Consider the following 19,136-nt stretch of genomic DNA (forward strand, 5'->3'; position numbering starts at 1 on the left):
TTTGTTTCCCCAGACACTGGATCTGTTCCATTGACTTTATTTCTGTTCTGTAACCAGTAATTGAGCACATTTCACATGCCACACACTGTGCTGGGTGCCAAGATACAGACGAATGAGGAAGGTCTCTGCCTTCAGAAGCTTACAGCCTAACAGGGAAATAAGATACGGTCACTAGAGTGCTGGGCAAAAGGTAAAAGTTGCTACTGAAGGTTGGGGAAGATAGCAGAGGGTCAGGGAGGGAGCCAGTCCCCTGGGTGGTGGGTGGGCTGAACGTAGTCTCTCACCCACAGAGACAGAATATCCCCTGGATCAACCGAAGAGATGAGGTACGGCCTGAGTGCTCCGGACTGAAATGTTAAAGGACCTTACATTTCCCACAGTCAGCTGCGGCCGAGGATTCACAGTTGATGGCCTTCCTGAGGTGGCCCCAGGGACCCAGGTGGCAGCGGCGATGTCTGCATGGGGCAGGTCCAGCCCTCATAGCGCCCCCAGGGGGTCACTGCTGTCCAGCTGCTGGTCGCCAGGGTCCTGGAAAAGAGAAGTCTGTGAAGCAGGCAGAGCGTGCATCCTTCCAGGCTGAGCATTCTGTTGGCTACTGGCCTGAGGCCTCGGTGGGTTTAGGACACACTTCTTCTTGTTTAGTTCCTAAGTCATGTCCAGCTCTTTTGTGGCCCCATGGACTGTAGCCCACCAGGCTCCTCTGTCCATGCAATTTTCCAAGCAAGAATCCTGGAGTGGGCTGCCATTTCCTTCCCCAGGGGATCCTCCCGACTCGGGGATCGAACCTGTGTCTCCTGTATTGGCTGGTGAATTCTTCACCACTGAAGGCCTGGGGAAGGCCCTCAGGACCTGCTACCCCCAGTACAGTAACCTGGCTTGGTAAAGGTCAAACTGAAAGGAATTTTTTTAAATGACAGAAGCAGGAAGCTCACTCTAACTCTACTCCCTACAGGTAATAAAACTCATGAAATTTTCTTTAGAGGAAAGAAGATAGATCACTTTTGGGGAGCTGGGGGCCAAGAAACCTGTACACACAGACCTTGCTCTCTAACCCGCATCTTCCTCGTGACTGCTTCACCCCTTACTGCCTCTGGCTCCAGCGCTCTCTCGTCAGTTCCTCACACATTTAGTCTAAAAGGCGCAAAGGCTTCCCGTCCCGGTCCCTTCTTTGGGTCTTCACTTTCTCATGAAGGCTCCCACGTACACATAAACGTTCACTGAAATATATGTGCTCTTCTGTGAGTCTGTCTTTACCAGTTTACTTTTCAGGCCCAGCCACGAATCAACAGAGGGTCAAGGAAAACGTTTTCCTCCCTTTCAGCCTACAAACACTCTTTTTCCTGCGGTCTCTTGTGAACACATCTGGCGGGAGCAAGGGTGGCTTCACGCTGCTGACCTGTGGCTCGTGGCCTGAACATGGGTACAGTCGCGGCTGCTTGAAGGTATGTGGCCCTGGACAAGTCATTTCACCTCTGCAGTATCCTTCTCATCTATTAAGGGGCCTAATAATATTTACCTGACAGGGAGGTGTGTGAATTAAGTTAGATACTACTCTAAGGAAAAGAAAACCACCCCACAAAACATGGGCTGTTACTCTGGTTAGAAACAGAATCCTTCCTGGTGGGCAGTTCACCCTGAACTGGGTCTGATCTGAAGCAACAGTCCGGAGGCGGCCTCCTGAACCCCCTGCTGCCCGTGGCTCGGTCAGACCGCAGCTTTGTCCACTCACACAATGGATGCTCACAGTGCGTGGACTGGCTGCAGGTCGTCTAGAGGCAACATCTGCCCCTTCAATATAAAAGGCGTGAGAACAAAGCATATTTGGGGCTGGTACCCTCAGCTTAGGATTCCTGTAACTGGAACATTTTTGCCACCTGGTCTGATTAGGAAGGTTGAACTGAGTCCTGCCTCTTAGGATACTCTCACCTGCCTCAGGTGAGTATCCCATGGACGGTACTCCTGGAGCCCCGAGGAGAGGCCAGACAGCTGAGAGACCATGGAAAGCACTGAACAGAATGTGTAATTTCCCCCCTTGCTTTTAAAATGAGGTTGATTTCCGTATCACCAGGCTTACAGAAATCGGCTGTTAATAAGTGCGGCTTAGCTGAACTTGGCCTTGCAATTTGGACTAGAAACTTTTACATGAGTTTGATTAAAAAACAATAGTATTTATGATCTGATTATTTTTCAGCATTGCAAATATATTAAATCTACTACCACAGGCACTGAGAACCATGGGATAGTTGCATTTCGTTCACTAGAAAAATAACAAATATTGCATACTACAAGCTTAAAATGGTAGAATAAAATATTGTAGTGTTTCAGTGCCAACTTATAAAAATTCAGTATAACCACTGACCCGTGGAGTTTGGGTGCATCACCCTCCCAGTGTGGATATATTCACCACCCTGGAAGCTCTCTGAACCCCCTACTACTGGGATTTTATGGATGATGGTGGAATAGAAGGATGTGAGCTCACCTCTTACGAAAACACCAAAATTACAAGGCTTTCATTCAGATTTAACAGAGAAATCAAAAGCTCTGCAGACAAGCAAAAGCTAAGAATTCAGCACCACCAGAGCACCTTTTTAACGAATGCTAAAGGAACTACTCTAAGTGGACAAGGCCACAACTAGAAACAAAATTATGACTAGAAAAGCTGATTGGTAAAGGCAAACATCCGGTAAACGATGGATACCACACAACAGTGATATCAAAACCAGCAGGCATGAGAAGAGGAGAGCACAGATGCAGGATACTGGAAATGTATTTGAAATTAAAAGACCAGCAACTTAAGATAATCTTGTCTATATATGGACTGCCATAACAAAACCTCACAGTAACTACAAACTGAAAATTGTAATAGCTACACAACACATTTTTTAAAAAGGGGGGGATTTTTATGGAGACTTCCTCATATCGACTATCAGCTATATTTCTAGCCCCCCCCCCCCCCCCCCCCCGGAGGGTGAAGGGTGGAGCTGAAAAATCCCAACCTTCGAATCATGGTTTGGTATTTCTGGTGACCAACCCCCATCCAGAAGCCAACCCAGAATCTCCTCAGAACAAAAGATGTCCCTAGTATTCTTACCACTTAGGAAATCACAGGAGTTTATGAGATCTGGGGCAAAGACCAATATGTTTTCTCTTATCTCACTCTTAGCTTCTCAGTCCAGATCTGGTAATATAGGCAGAGTGTGTCTCGCATGTTTAATGTGAATGGGGTTCCCTGCCACAGCGCTGAGGTCAGTGGCGGCTCCATCCATGCTCAAGGGTCACTAATTCTAGAAACAAGTGGCCCTTTCTTGGAAGACCAGAGCAGAACCCACGCCCCTAGATCTAAAAGACCTCATCAAAGAGACGGAGCTCCTAAAGCAAGAAGCAGCTCTGACAATAGGCAGAAGAACCCCAGACAACGTGTAAATGTTGAAGCAGTTTTAGGTCTTCCTTTGTGCCTGCTGCCTCGTCAATGGTTGTGGCAGAATTCAGCCCAAGATTTCTTCTCCTGGTCACAAGGTTGGGGTTGTGTACCCCCGAGTTCTTTTCTAGATCTAACCGATGCACACCTCTGCCATCCACCCAGGAGAGCTCAGAACACAGAGCGACCACATGGTTTCACCCAGCTTGCTTCTAGGCTTGTAGCCTGGAGATATGTGCTAAAAGTGAGATTTCTTGGCGCAGTGCTCTCCACAGGTCTGCTGAAAGACATCACTGTCCTGCCTCCTCCCCAGCTGAGCCTGTTTTAGATGAAAAGACAAACTCACCATGAAGGGGACGTAGGAAGGTCCCAGGGCTGCTGGAGTTGCGCTCTCGTACAGGGGGTTCGAGATACTCTCGGGCTGCTGCTTGCCAAGAGCTGCGACGCCAACGTCCTCTTCTGACTGCTCAGACAGAGAAGCATGGGGCTGAGCGCCGCAAATCCCCAAGGCGGGGCGTTGCAGCCGAGTCGGAGGCTAAGGCACGTCCCACCCCCCCCCACCTCCGGGAGCTTTTCTGTTGTCCTTTTATTGAGATCTGACTTAGATGTAATATCATGCGCCAATCTTAAGTGTTCAGCTCAATGACTTCTATATATTCACCACGTGTGACCACCACCCAAATCAGCATGCAGGGCGTCTCCATCCTCCAGGAGGTGCCCTCACGCCCCCCTGCCTGCCAGTGTCTGGTCCCACTCACAATAACTGCTTTTCTGACTCCCATCACCTGGAATGGTTTTGCCTGTCCTTGAACTTGATATAAAAGGAATCATGCAGCACGGCACTTTTGCTAACTGCAATGTATGTAATGCTTATGCAGGTTATCTGCCAGAAGGAAGTGACCTACTGCTTGCAGGCTGCAGCCATATCCGGCCTGCAGGGTGTCCCATGGTGAGCTAAGACCCGCTGACCTGGATGTGGGCTCAGCCGTTCAAATAGGGCCAGTGTGTTTACTGGCTGTGCCCTGAGGCCTCTGGCTGTGCAGGCCCCCAGCGTGTCCCCACCCTCAGAGTCAGCACTGAAGTTTGTCTTCTGATTCCTCCGAGGTGAGTGGCCTCCTAGGCGTCTAATGAATTTGGCTCCAAGCCAAACCTCTGGCATGAAGGGCTACTGGCTGCTCTTCGCCCTCCTCCATGCCCTGACTCGGTCAGGTAGAGGGCCCTGGGGCTGCCACTGCTGACCTCTTCGGGGCAGAGGCCCCATCCAGGAGACAGGAAATGTGTGCCAAGCACTCAGCGAGCCCCCTGAAGCAGCCAGTCTGGAGTAGCCCAGAGCCAGGGGCTGGGTTTCAGAGTGGACCCCCACCCCCATGGTCCTGTTTTTCTCTGTCTCACCTCAAAATGCTGGAAGCCAATCGTTCTCCGGTTTAGTCGAAAGTAGGAGTACCCCGCCAAGGCAATGGCTCCGCTGACCAGGACGATGGCAAAGAACACCCCTGTTCCCAGGCCGGTGTGGCCTGAAGTCTAAACACAGAAAGGCCAGTGGCTGGCATCAGAACCGGTGACTTCCCCAAAGAAGTGTGCTTCCCGGAGCCCACCCCATTCTGGCTTGCCTGAGGCATCTTGTGCTGGCTGGGATAAAAATAATGAGAAAGCTGTCCATGTGTGTCTAGCCCACACTACTTCCAGGGTCTGTTCTAAGCCCCCTTGCATAAAATAATCCATTTAAATGTATAATAACACTAAGAGCTAAGAACAGTTTCTACTGTTCCCCTTTTTATATGGGAGAATGGAGACACAGAGAGGGTAAGCACTTGCCCAGTGTCACATAGCCCATGAGTGGCAGAGGTGGGCTTTGAAGCCAGCCTGGCTTTGGAGCTTCATACCTTTAGAACAAAGTTAGAAAACTAACATCACCGCCCACTGACCACAGCCAGCTGACCAACTCTTATAAAGCATGTGCCAGGAACTGTCTATTATTTTACATTAACTCATTGTCTTCCCAAGAACCCAGGAAGGAAGGCATTGTGACCTCCATTTTGCAGATAAGAAAAACGGGGTTCGATGATGTTTCTGGAGCTTGTCTGAGTTCACATGGTTATGAAGTGGAGGGGCTCAGGATTTTCACTTCCCTTCAGTGGTTTCTCCACGGGCACATCCTGCCCTTTTCATTTAGCAAATGTTGGTGGTGACAGGTGTTATGTCACTAACACACTGGCTGGGGGCTGGGCATCCCTGAGGCCAGCTGCCATGGATGGGGTGGCCAGGGCATCCAGGAGGAGTTTGCTTCTTGGGGAGTGGACACTGAGGCTCCTTCTTACCAGGAACGCTGGATACTCACCCCTGGGGTAGAGGGAGCTTTTAAAGGCTTGGAAATGACATGAATAATCCCATTGGAGGCAAAGATGTCCCACTGCAGAATGGCTCTTCCATCGACGAATCTGGTCTCCTAGGGAGATGAGAAGAGGGCTGCTGGAGATCTCTGACCATCTGATTCTTTCCATGTGGGCAGCCCTTTCATGAAAGAAAGGTGTCCAGTTTCCCTGAGGTCCTGGAGCCTGGGTTTCAGGCCCGTCCTCACCGACAGGCAGTGTGGGACGTGTGCTCGCCCTCTGCACAGCCCAGAACACAGCACATTAGTCGTTCTTGTGCCAACACACCGTTCTGAGCTGCAGAGAACCCAGAAGGTCATCCTATCCAGCCTGCTTATTAACAGATGAGGGGTCAGAAGGAAAATGGTGTGATCACATAGTTAGTGATCACACACACCAAGATCGCATAGGCAGTAGGTGGCAAACCCCATGCCTCAACTCCAGACTTAGTGCTGTGAACATCACACCACACTGTTAGAAAGGGATGTTAAGTGATCTGCTGCTGCTGCCAAGTCGCTTCAATCGTGTCCGACCTGTGCGACCCCACAGACAGCAGCCCACCAGGCTCTGCTGTCCCTGGGATTCTCCAGGCAAGAATACTGGAGTGCCAACTGGGTTGCCATTTCCTTCTCCAATGCATGAAAGTGAAAAGCTAAAGTGAAGTTGCTCAGGTTGTGTCCGACTCCTAGCGACCCCATGGACTGCAGCCCACCAGGCTCCTCTGTCCATGGGATTTTCTAGGCAAGAGTACTGGAGTGGGTTGCCATTGTCTTCTCCAGTTAGGCGATCTAATTCCTTGCTAATCAAAGTGTGATCCACTGTCCTCGTGGTGTGGGAGGTGATTAGAAATGCAGAACCTGAGGCCCCACAACCCACCTGCTGAATTACAATATGCATTTTAACAAACTCATAGGCGATTTAAATGCCTGTTAGAGTTTGAGAAGCACTGGTTTAAACTACTGATCTTCAATAATAAATATCATTTATTAGGTTAGTATTAATATTCATTAGGGCTTCCCTGGTGGCCCAATGGTTAGAAGTCTGTCCACCTCCAGTGCAGGGGACATCGGTTCGATCCCTGGCCCGGGGATCCACATGCCTTGGAGCAGCTGAGCCCATGTGCCGCAACTACTGAGCCCACACACTGTAACTGCCGAAGCCTATGTGCCCTAGAGCCCATGTTTCACAACAAGAGAAGCCACTGCAATGAGAAGCCTGTGTGCAGCAACGAAGACCCAGTGCACCCAAAATAGCTAAATAAATATTTTAAAAATACACAGTTTATAAAAAATATTCATTTAGCCCTTGCTACATGTTAGATACAATTATCACACATCAAAATCCCTGAATCACTGAATCTCCATAAAAACATATGATCTGACAAAGCTACAATGAGGTAGCACTTCACACCAGTGAAAATGGCCATCATCAAAAAGCCTACAAATAATAAATGCTGGCGAGGGAGTGCAGAAAAGGGAACCCTCCCACAGTGCTGGTGGGCATATAAACTGGTGCAACAACCATGGGGAACAGTATGGAATTTCCTCAAAATACTAAAATTAGAACAACCACATGATCTTGCAATCCTACTCCTGGGCAAACTGCTAGAGGAAGCCATAATTCAAGCCGATACACACACCCTAATGTTTATGGTAGCACTGTTACAGTAGCTAAGACATGGAAGCAACCTAAACGAGCATCAACAGATGAATGAATAGAGAAGATTGGTACAAATAAACAATGGAGTCTTTCTCAGCCATAGAAAGAATGAAATAATGCCATCTGCAGCAACACGGATGGACCTAGATTATCTTACTAAGTAAGTCAGAAATGTACACTTTGTATGTATCACATATGGAATCTCAAAGAGACGAACTTGTCTACAAGACTCATAGACTATTAGACTACAAGATTCATAGACTATTTCTGTAAATTTATGGTTAACAAAATGGAAAGGTGGGAGGAGGGATAAATTAGGAGTACAGGATTAACATACATAACGTGAAAAAAGTGTCAGTCATGTCCGACTCTTTGCGACCCCATAGACTGTAGCCTGCCAGGCTTCTCTGTCCATGGAATTCACCAGGCAAAAATACTGGAGTGGGTAGCCATTCCCTTCTCCAAGGGTCCTTGTCATAGGAACTATATAGTTCCCTGTGCTATTGTCTGAGCCACCAGTTGGTCAGAGGGTCAATATTTTGTAATAACTTATATAGGAAAAGAATCTGAAAATACATGTATACCTGAATATATATATATAAAAAACTGAATCATCTTGCTGTGCTCCTAAAACTAGTACAACATTGTAAATCAACTATACCTCAGTTGAAAGAATACTCTAAAAAGCCTATGATTTGAACATCATGGTCATGTTACCACCACCACTATCACCACTTCTAGTATCACAACCACCACCGTCATCCCCACTATCATCATCGAAATAATCAATAACACCATTACCAAAATAATATCACTGTTACCATCATAAGCATCATTAACACCTCTATCGCCATCATCAACACATCACCAACATCCCTGTCTTTCAGATAAGGAAACTGGGACCCAGAGAAGTTCAGACAAGTTACCTAAAACTGGGACCCAGAGAAGTTCAGACAAGTTACCTAAAGTCCTAGAGCAGAGTGAGTGGCAGACATACTAGGGTCACTTGACTTCAAGGCTCACATGTTAACACCTGGGATAGGCTGACAATCTGACAGAAATAAAGGCAGAGAATCAGACAGCTTTAGCATGGTTTCATTTATAGGTCCTCACTATCAGCTTCTGGGGCTGGCGGTCACCAGGGGCTTAGTTCTCAAGGGGTAGGGGCTGCCTGACAGTCAGTATGGTGTGTTCTGGTCTTCAGCTGGTACCATCTTACTGCAGCTTTAGAGTTTTCTTTCACATTATAAGTGTTGTCATCTATTAAGCACCTACTCTATGCTAGAAACTTTGCATTTATTATCTCCATTTCTCCCAATAAGCCCAGAAGACTTTTCATACCAGTTGGCGCTGGTCCTGGCTGGAGGTGATGAGCAGCTGGCTTCCCAGCCTCGTGTGCAGGATGGTACCATTGACAAGGTCATTGTAAAAGAAGATGCTGATGTTGGAGAGGTGGTGCTCTATGTCCCGCCCAGACAGGGTCTGAGAGGAGAGGAGAGGAGAGACATAAGAATGGCCTTTAAAAGTCAAGTAGTATTTTTTTGTTTTCACGATAAGGATGACACAGGAAAAAAAATCACTTCTCAAGGCCTTGGGTTTTCTGCCTCCACTTTGAAAGTCATTTGAATGGTCTAAGCAAAGCTTCCCAGTGATGTTCTGGGAGGAGTGGGTCTTGCATGGGTAACAAGTGAGCAGAGGTATTGCTTCTCTCAGCCCTCAGTGGGATAAGGGCTTGAGGCTGTTGGAGCCTGTGGGTGGGCTTAATAAACGCTGCCAGTTCCTCTGTGTGCCTTGACATGAAGGAGGTCAGTGTGGAAGATCAGTTGCATCCCTGGCCCCAGTTCTTCACCTCGCCCTGTATCCTTGCTGTTTGCCATATAACTCTGAGGGCCTCCCACTCTGGCTTTGGGCTCAGCCACCTGACTTTTTGGGTATGTGGTATGTTAGCAAGTGAGACCAGACAGGATCTTAGAAAGTGCTGGCATTTTCTGCCAGAAGAACATGCCTGAGCTAACCTGCTGAAGCGTGACAGCCCTGTGGAGCAGAGTCCCAGACAGGCCAGGCTACATCAGCTGATGGCCAGCCCAGCTCAGACACGCAAGCATGCCTGGCCAAGCCCAGAAGAAGTGCCAGCTGATCTGCAGTGTGTGAGCCACATAAATGTGGCTACTGCACTGTGGGGTCATTTGCGACATTGCACTGTTGAGGTGGTAACTGATACTGTCTAGAAGCACTAAACACAGATACCAGGAACCCAGCTCACCTCATTCTCCCAGAGCCCACTGTTCTGGGGCACAAAGAGGGTGCTTCGGATTGACAGGTCAGTCAGGTGTTTCAGGAATGCTCGGCCTCTGGCTGAGCTGTTGGAATACGCCAGCACTTCCTGGGGATAGGGAGGAGGTGGTCAGAAGGGCCAGCGTGCTGTTCAGGGGCTGGCTGGAGAGGGTGGCATCACCCCTCTGGGTGATCACCCCAGCTCAGGCTGCCACTCACCTGCTCATCTTTCTGACTGCCCCCTGGGAAAATTTTAGGAGGATTTTTCCTTTCCTCGATAAATCCTATGGTCCTAAGACACAGCCAGATCACAGGCCATTCTCAACAAGGCAGCTTGTGTAGTCTTTGAAATCTTAAGTGAATTCCAGTCTTCTTTTGCCAAAAATTTGCAAGGCGCCCGCTTCACCCAGAGGAAAAGCCACAGTCCTTACAGCGCCTGTGAGGCCCAGACCACCTGGACCCTTGCTCCTCTGACCCTGCACCCAGCTGTCCTCTTGCCCACCCTGCTCCAGCCACACTGGCCTCCTTGACATTCCTCAGGCTTGCTCAGCAACGTCCTGCCTTTCATCCTTTGCCTGGCTGTCCCTTCTGCCTGAAATGTTCTTCCTTGAAATCTGCATGGCTAACTTCCTCTCTTCTGTCCACACTTTGCTTACATCTTACCTTCCCACTAAGGCCTTCTCTCATCACTCTAGGCGACATGGGAACCCTGTGGGTCCCCTTCCCACCCCCATAGTCTGGATCGCCTTCTAGCATTCAATACTATTTTCTTTATTCTGTTTCTTGTCTGTTTTGTTCACTGATACATCTCAAGCACATTGTTAAGCACTCAACAAATATTCACTGAACAGATTTCAAGAAATCGCACTTCCCAGTTCAGCACTGTCATCGTGCAGAGAACCCTGCTGCCGCCCAGAGAAGCTGAGAATTTGCTGAAGGGCACACAGCCAGTGGGTTTTGTTCTACACACTCTTTTCTCTGAGATGCTGTCACAAGCCACACTCCCACACAGCACACACATTGGTTTGGGTGTTCATCTTTAGAATATTTACAGTAACCCTGAGTTTTTAGGCTAGTTAAGTGGATACCTTTGGTGTGTGGACAAAGACTCACTATTTTGGGGTCCTTGGTCTAGCTTCTGCCCTGTTCCTACAAGCCCGGTACTTATGCTCCGTCCCCTCTCCTTGGCTGTGTCCTTGACCTTGCTAAGCCTCAGTTTCCTTATCTGGAAAATGGGAATAATGGCAAAAGTGACTTCATAAGGTTGCATCAGGATTTATTCTGTCTAACAAGTACTACTGAGCACCTACTATATGCTAGCCACAAGACAGAGAAAATAATTTCCCTTATGTAGCTTATGTTTTGTGAAGCAAGTGAAAAGTAACCTGAAGGGCCTCAGAGAATGCCTTGTGTGAAGAAAATGCACAGGAAATGTTAGCTATTGCTATTATTGCTGTTATTAATATCAAAGCTCAGTTCTTTGATAAGTTCAGTTCAGTTGCTCAGCTGTGTTTCACTCTTTGCGACCCCATGGACTGCAGCACACAGGCTTTCCTGTCCATCACCAACTCCTGGAGCTTGCATATACTCATGTGCATCGAGTCAGTGATGCCATCCAACCATCTCATCCTCTGTCATCCCCTTTTCCTCCTGCCTTCAATCTGTCCCAGCATCAGGATCTTTCCCAATGAGTCAGTTCTTCATATCAAGTGGCCAAAGTATTGGAGTTTCAGCTTCAGCATCAGCCCTTCCAATGAATATTCAGGACTGATTTCTTTTAGGATTGACTGGTTTGAGCTCCTTGCAGTCCAAGAGACTCTCAAGAGTCTTCTCCAACACCACAATTCAAAAGCATCAATTCTTTGGCACTCAGCTTTCTTTATAGTCCAACTCTCACATCCATACATGACTACTGGGAAAAACCATAGCTTTGACTAGATGGACCTTTGTTGGCAAAGTAATGTCTCTGCTTTTTAATATGCTATCTAGGTTGGTCATAACTTTTCTTCCAAGGAGCAAGCCTCTTTTAATTTCATGGCTGCAGTCAACATCTGCAATGATTTTGGAGCCCAAGAAAATAAAGTCTCTCACTGTTTCCATTGTTTCCCCATCTATTTGCCATGAAGTGATGGGACCAGATGCCATGATCTTAGTTTTGTGACTGTTGAGTTCTAAGCCAACTTTTTCACTCTTTCACTTTCATCAAGGGACTTTTTAGTTCCTCTTCACTTTCTGCCATAAGGGTGGTGTCATCTGCATATCTGATGCTATTGATATTTTTCTCAGCAATCTTGATTCCAGCTTGTGCTTCATCCAGCCCAGCATATCGCATGATGTACTCTGCATGTAAGTTCAATAAGCAGGGTGACAATATACAACCTTGACGTACTCCTTTCCCAATTTGGAACCAGTCTCTTATTCCATGTCTGGTTCTAACTGTTGCTTCTTGACCTGCATACAGATTTCTCAGAAGGCAGGTCAGGTCATCTGGTATTCCCATCTCTTGAAGAATTTTCCACAGTTTGTTGTGATCCACACAGTCAAAGGCTTTGGTGTGGCATAAGTAGATAGTTTTCTGTAACTCCCTTGCTTTTTTGATGATCCAATGAATGTTGGCAATTTGATCTCTTTCTAAATCTAGCTTGAACATCTGGAAGTTCATGGTTCATGTACTGTTGAAGCTGGCTTGGGGAATTTTGAGCATTACTTTGCTAGTGTATGAGATGAGTGCAATTGTGAGATGAGTACAATTGTGCAATAGTTTGAACATTCTTTGGCATTGCCTTTCTTTGGGATTAGAACGAAAACTGACCTTTTCCAGTCCTGTAGCCACTGCTGAGTTTTCCAAATTTGCTGGTATATTGAGTGCAGGGCTTTAACAGCATGGCTCAACTGGAATTCCATCACCTTCACTAGCTTTGTTTATAGTGATGCTTCCTAAGGCCCACTTGACTTCACATTCCAGGCTGTCTGGCCCTAGGTGAGTGATCACACCATCATGGTTACCTGGGTCATGAAGATCTTTTTTTATATATTTCTTCTGTGTAGTCTTCCCATAGTCAATACCAATTCCTTCTCTAACAGGGGCTTTCTCTTCACTGGACATGACTTGTAGAATATTAAAGTGACTTCAAATGCAGTGCAGGAATTCCCTGGTGGTCTAATGGTTAGGACTCAGTGCTTTCACTGCTGAGGGTGTGGGTTTGATCCTTAGTTGGGGAACTAAGATCCTGTAAGCCATGTAGCATGGCCAAAACTAAAATTTTTTTTTAAAAGAAAAAAGTGCAGTGAGAAATGCAAGTTGACTGTATATTGAGAATTTGGCCACTGGGTGATCACCAGGCAGACTTAACTGTGCCCCACCCTGTCCATGAAGACAAAAGAGCAATTTATTCCTACAGGGCAGACTCTGAAGCTGCTTTAGTCGCAGACAGATGGATGAGTTACCAGCTAACACTGGGATAGCATTTTCCATCTGCTGGCCCCAAGGCTAAGCACTTTACAAATATCAAGTCATTAATTTGTCACAATGACCCGATGAGATTGGGTCATCTCCATATTACAGATGAGAAAACTGAGGCCCAGGAGGGAAAGCAGCTCATTTAAGGTGATGCACAAGTGGCAAATCTAAGCGTCAGATTTGGGCAGTGCAGCTGTGTCCACACTCTCAACCCTGACTGTGAGCCTCCGCCTTCTCTCAAGGACTAGACTCTCTCATATCTGCTTGGTCACCCCTCCACCCAAGGTGAAAGCAAACAGATGTGGTACAGACCTTCAGGAAGTTTGTGAGCGAGGGGAAGGACATTAGGACCTGCAGCAGATTTCCACTGCACGAGAAGCCATCTCCCACGTAGCCCACCTTGCAGGTGCAGTTCACATCTGGAAGGCAGAAACACACAGAATCTCCCACTGGTGAGGCAGGCGTCTTGGCCATCCCATCTCATGCTGGGAGGTCGGCCGGCCCAGCTGAGGATGGCTTAGCAGCTGCGTGGCCTGGAATCTGAAGCGAGGTTGGGGCCATTACCTTTCATCCGGTAACAGAAGACATCCCACATCTCACTCTTATTGTTTCTTGGCCCGTAGTCCACTATCCCGACGACCCCAGAGCCGCAGTTCTGGGAGGCATAGGAGGTGGGGTAGGCTACTCGCCCACTGTCTAGCCAACCTGCTGAGCAGAGGTGGTACTTGGCCTGTAGAGACAAAGATGTGGATGTTGGTCAGCTGTGATTTCATATCTGTTGTGGAATTTTGTGGCTAATGTCTGACTCCCCCATCAGACCGAAAACTCCATGGAGTCAGGAGTTATAGCTCATTTTGCCTATTGTACCCCTGTGCCTGGAACATAGTAGGTGTTCATTACATTTTTGTTGATTGAGCCACTGGATGGATGAAAGTGGTGCCTTCTCTTCCCTGTAAGTGCTCAAGTCCTTCATACTCATTCTTCTTCCCTCTGCTCTTGAGAAAGGATTTACAATTAGCTCATTACCCCTAGGTGCAAATTTCTCTGCTTATGGGTTGATGGAACTCCAATTGATCACCATCACTATCCTCACCATCATCCTCATCATGATCACCATCATTGCCAGCATCACCATCACCATCATCATAATATTTACTGAGAGCTTATTCTGGGCCAGGTCCTTTTGCAAGCACTTTTCATGTGTCAAAACCTTTATCACTTATATCAACCCTTTGAGATAGAACCTTAAAAAAAAGTCTCTATAATATAATTGAGAAAATAGAGGCAAAAGGGGTTAAGTAACTTGCTTCAAGTCATAGAACCAGCAAGCAGCAGAGCTGAGGTTCAAACCCAGGCATTCTACTCCAGAGCTCTTAATCTTAAAACCTGAGTTCCCATGTGAGTCAGTCACTTTAGCTTATTACTTTGAAGTTGCACAGTTGTGTCCGACTCTTTGCAACCTCTTCCCTTCTCCCTGGAGTCGTCCCAACCCAGGGATCAAACCCAGGTCTCCCACATTCCAGGCGGATTCTTTACCAGCTGAGCTACCAGGGAAGAAGTTGTGTGGCTTATTACCTTTAGTCCTTTACAAACATGCCAGGTGGGACAGGGGTTTCAATGCCTTGATTGAGGTCACACAATGAACAAGCAGGCATGTGTACGCATGCTCAGTTGCTCAGTAGTGTCTGACTCTTTGCAACCCCATAGACTGTAGCCCGCCAGGCTCCTCTCTCCATGGGATTATCCCAGCAAGAATACTGGAGCAGGTTGCCATTTCCTCCTCCAGGGGATCTTCCTAACCCAGGGATTGAACCCAAGTCCCCTGCAGCTCCTGCACTGGCAGGCGGATTCTTACTGCTGAGCCACCCAGGAAGGTCGAGCAAGAAGGAGGAATAAGAAATTCCGACCCTCCAAGATGCTGGGTCCTGGCATCAAGGGCTTTGCTCCTTGTAAAGAAACATCAGATCTGAAGATCTGGTCATGTTGGAGGTTGGAGGAAGGGCAGTAAAATCATGAGGATGGGCAGTGACCTTGTGAGCACTCACTAGCAGCCTATTCCGAGTTGCTGACCTTTCCAAATGGGCTGGGCTTCTGATGTTAGAGGCCAAGAGAGTTACCCTGGCCAGAGCTGCATCTCCTACCTGGCTGACGGCTGGGGCAATTTCTCTGTACCCCTTCGCAATGCCCCCAGGTGTAGAGAACCTGGGCTATTCCAGAGACACTTGGCTGCCTCTGGGCTCAGGGACCCCAGGCTTGTGGGCAACTGAGCTCTTGGTTTCCAGCTGTGCAGTGCCCACGTCGGTGCCTCTGCCCTGGTGGATGGATGTCATGATCGAGAGCAGACTTGTGGAGTTGGGGTACACTGAATCCTGGGTCTGCCACTTTGTGGCTGGGTGACGCTGGGCACGTTAGCTTTCCGAACCTCAGCTGCCCTATCTTATGGCAGTAGGAACACCTACCTCCAGGGATGCTGTAAGAATGGACGATGTCAGTGAAGCGCCCACTCTGTGCTGACATGTGACAGACCCCCAGTGGACATGCTCAGGAGTTCCCCGAACCCCCTGCTCTGGGAAGGCAACAGCCGAAGTCTCCCCTGTGTTAAGAGGAAGTGCCACGTACACCTAGAAGACCCTGCCTGCATGGCGCCCACAGACTGGAAACCCACCTTCTGGGCATAGGAGAGCTGGTTGTAGGTTGCCATGGTTGCAGCTTCCTGGGCACAGGCCTCTCTGGCTTTGTCATAGGTCAGCTTGTACTGGCCGAGTGGGGAGCGTAGATGGAACACTCCAACGGTGGTATCTAGAAGGGGGAGGAGAGGAACTGTTCAGCCCCACGCCTCAGCTGGCAGTGCTCCCAGCAGAGATTTTCAAAGCAGAGGGCTGGCCTTATCCCAGGGTTTCTTGGGATGTCACTCTCCTTTGACATGTCATTTAAAATACTTATTTCTTTTCTAACTATGAAAGTAGCACGTGTTCAAGGTGGAAATCTGGGCCATACAGAAAAGAAAAGAAATAAAAATCACCTACCTTCCTGCTGTCTGGAAATAATCATTACTCCATGACTAACATTTTAATATACTTCTGTCCAGAATTTTTATTTTTATAACTTTTAATTTTGATGTAATTTCACACTTTCAGTCTTTTTTCCTATTCATTTGCGTGTCATATATATCACAAATATGGCAGTATGCTACATATATAGTTTTTAGAAGTCTTTCTTATAACATTAAATGAGGATTTTTTTCCTATATTATACATTTTCCCTGACAACATGATTTTACCTTGATACTTTTAGTTGAACACGTTTTGTGAACTTTACAGCCATGAAAAAAAATACATTAAAATGAATTTCTGCCAAGGAACACATGTATTTTCTGATTTCCATTATGCCTTTAAAAAAGTTTTCAAGCCATTTTCCCCTTAGATACTAGAAAATATTCATCACTTTTAAATATATATCTCCTTTAAACCAATTAACGCAGAGATCAGAAATAGATCAAGAACCAAGTCACATTTTTATATTGTCAAGTTCATTATCAGATGCTACTAAAAGGGTACATTCCACCCTCAAAAAGAGCTAAGATTAAGGTTTTCTTTACTCTTTTTGGCTTTTCTGCCTGTGGGATTTTAGTTCCCTGACTAGGGATCAAACCTATGCCCCCTGCAGGGGAAGTGTGGAGTCCAAACCAGTGAAGTGAAAGTCACTCAGTCATGTCTGACTCTTTGTCACCCCATGGACTATACAGTCCATGGAATTCTCCAGGCCAGAATGCTGGAGTGGGTAGCCTTTCCCTTCTCCAGGGGATCTTCCCAACCGAGGGATCAAACCGAGGGATCGAACCCAGGTCTCCTGCATTGCAGGCAGATTCTTTACCATCTGAGACACAAGGGAAGCCCAAGAATACTGGAGTGGGTGGCCTATCCCTTCTCCAGTGGATCTTCCTGACCGGGATCTCCTACATTGCCGGTGGAGTCTTTACCAACAGGAAATCCACAAGATTTTCTTCTTTGACCATAGTCAACAGTATATTCACTCCACAGGCCATATAATATTGTCAGCCAGATATGGAACATAAACACTCACCAGCAGAACAGCTTGGGGAGGAATGGTTAGCCTTGTATCGTTGCCATGACAACACAATTCTTAATTGTGCCTTTGAGAGGACATAACTGTATATTTGATCATCATTTACAAATTTGTTACTTCTCATTTTTGTGATGTTAGGTAATGCTGGGTGGTGTGAAGTGAAAGTGTCAGTTGCTCAGTCATGTCTGACTCCTTGTGACCCCATGGACTGTAGCGCACCAGGCTCTTCCATCCATGAAATTCTCCTGGCAAGAATACTGGAGTGGGTTGCCATTCCCTTCTCCAGGGGACCTTCCCGACCCAGGGTTCGAACCCAGGTCTCCTGCATTGCAGGCAGATTCTTTACTGTCTGAGCCACCAGGTCACCTTTATTCAAGTCTTAGATTGCTCCTACAGGATGTGTCTCTTGAAATGGTACTATGAGTCTTGGCATGAATTGTTGTATTGCTTTCCATACACATCGCCAAACTGGTTACCTCAAAGGCTATGCTGGTTTGCCCTCCTCTGAACTATGTGAGACTAGGCGCTTCCCCCGAGTGTGGGATGACTGACTCTGTGACCTGCCCACCAGGTCGCTGGGCCATTATCCCAATGCCGTCTTGTCTTGCTAAGGGTAACAACTCAGCTACAACAGAAGGTGGATCCAAATGTGACTCCTGGTCACTTAGTATCACTACCATAGTTTTCTTGGTATTCATAGTAAAGTAGAAGAGTGAAGCCCCTGGGAGAAGATGGGTGATGCTCTAGGCAATGAATAGATTCTGTGAGCTGTGGGAACAGGCAGGACTGGCTAAATGAACTGTGCTCTAAAGAAAAAACCCAAGTATCTCTTGATTCCACAAATGACTCATGAATCAACATCTCTTATCCCAGCTGATCATTCTTGACCCCATCCTATATAGCAAGTGCCTACAGAATCTCTGCTTTGAAGTTCTACCATCACCTTGTGATAGAACTTGGAAGATCCACAATCACCTTGAACACAGAATGTCCCCAACCAAGCTTTCAAGGTTCTTGGGTGTCCATCTCCCAGATTGCTTTAAGACCACCACTGAGTCGGTCTTTGAAGATGGAAACTTTACATTATGGTGGATCCTTTCCTTTTCTTCACTCTCCATGTCTACAGAGTGCCCTTCTCTCCCTGGTATCATTCCTCTTCCCAGGAGAGACCCTGTTACCTTGGGGTCATAGCCTTGATATTACACCATACCCCCTCGTTGCCTCATCCTTTCCAGATGCCATTGATAATTCTCTGCTGTCCACGAGTCCCCCCAGCAGAAATGACTTGCCAGCTCCTCTGTGCTTAATCAGCTCAAGCATCTTTCAAGCCTCAGCTGTAGTCCCCAAGGGAGCTCTTTCCTGCCCAGGACTGCTTATATCATTACTTTGAGGGTTAGAATTTCAACACATGAATTTGTGAGGAACACAAACATTCAGTCCATAATATGTGTTAAGTCATAAGACCCCTCCAACTCATTTGGGGGATGAAATAGAGGGTATATAAGCAGGAGAAATACATAAGATATATGACAATATATGACATTGTCTCTTTTTGCAAGGAGATTCCCAATGCAGCTGAGGCCCTTTTAAGATTAATAAAACCAGGAGAAGAAAAGCAGTAAGACAGAAGACAGCAATTTATCTCATGTAAGCAAGCAGAGTTTGGCAGGCAGAGCTCTCTGCGGGAGGCCCCCTTGTCTTGTCACTAACCTTAAACCAGGCATCCCCGTGCTCTACCCATCTCCAACCCCAGCACAGCTTTCAAATCTTTTGATCACATAATACCTTGCCTAATGTGTTGGTTTCTTCTGTAAATCAAAGAAGTAGAAATGAAGAATAAGTAATTAACAGATGACCAGATCTCTTCCCT

General features: G+C 47.1%; 1 protein-coding gene across 1 annotated transcript in view; it reads right to left on the reverse strand.

Moving 5' to 3' along the window:
* Positions 1–23: 23 nt before the first annotated feature.
* STAB2 (stabilin 2) overlaps positions 24–19,136 on the reverse strand; it is a 164,778-nt gene continuing 145,665 nt past the window's right edge. The window contains exons 61-69 of the mRNA XM_070454036.1: positions 15,846–15,979; positions 13,745–13,910; positions 13,493–13,599; positions 9,710–9,829; positions 8,788–8,928; positions 5,757–5,864; positions 4,811–4,939; positions 3,765–3,881; positions 24–528 (exon numbers count right to left, since the gene is read on the reverse strand). Coding sequence (XP_070310137.1) covers positions 478–528; positions 3,765–3,881; positions 4,811–4,939; positions 5,757–5,864; positions 8,788–8,928; positions 9,710–9,829; positions 13,493–13,599; positions 13,745–13,910; positions 15,846–15,979 — 1,073 coding nt within the window. The 3' untranslated portion in view covers positions 24–477. The remainder of the gene's footprint in view (positions 529–3,764; positions 3,882–4,810; positions 4,940–5,756; positions 5,865–8,787; positions 8,929–9,709; positions 9,830–13,492; positions 13,600–13,744; positions 13,911–15,845; positions 15,980–19,136) is intronic.

The sequence above is a fragment of the Odocoileus virginianus genome, chromosome 23, assembly GCF_023699985.2.
Source record: "Odocoileus virginianus isolate 20LAN1187 ecotype Illinois chromosome 23, Ovbor_1.2, whole genome shotgun sequence".
NCBI lineage: Eukaryota > Metazoa > Chordata > Mammalia > Artiodactyla > Cervidae > Odocoileus > Odocoileus virginianus.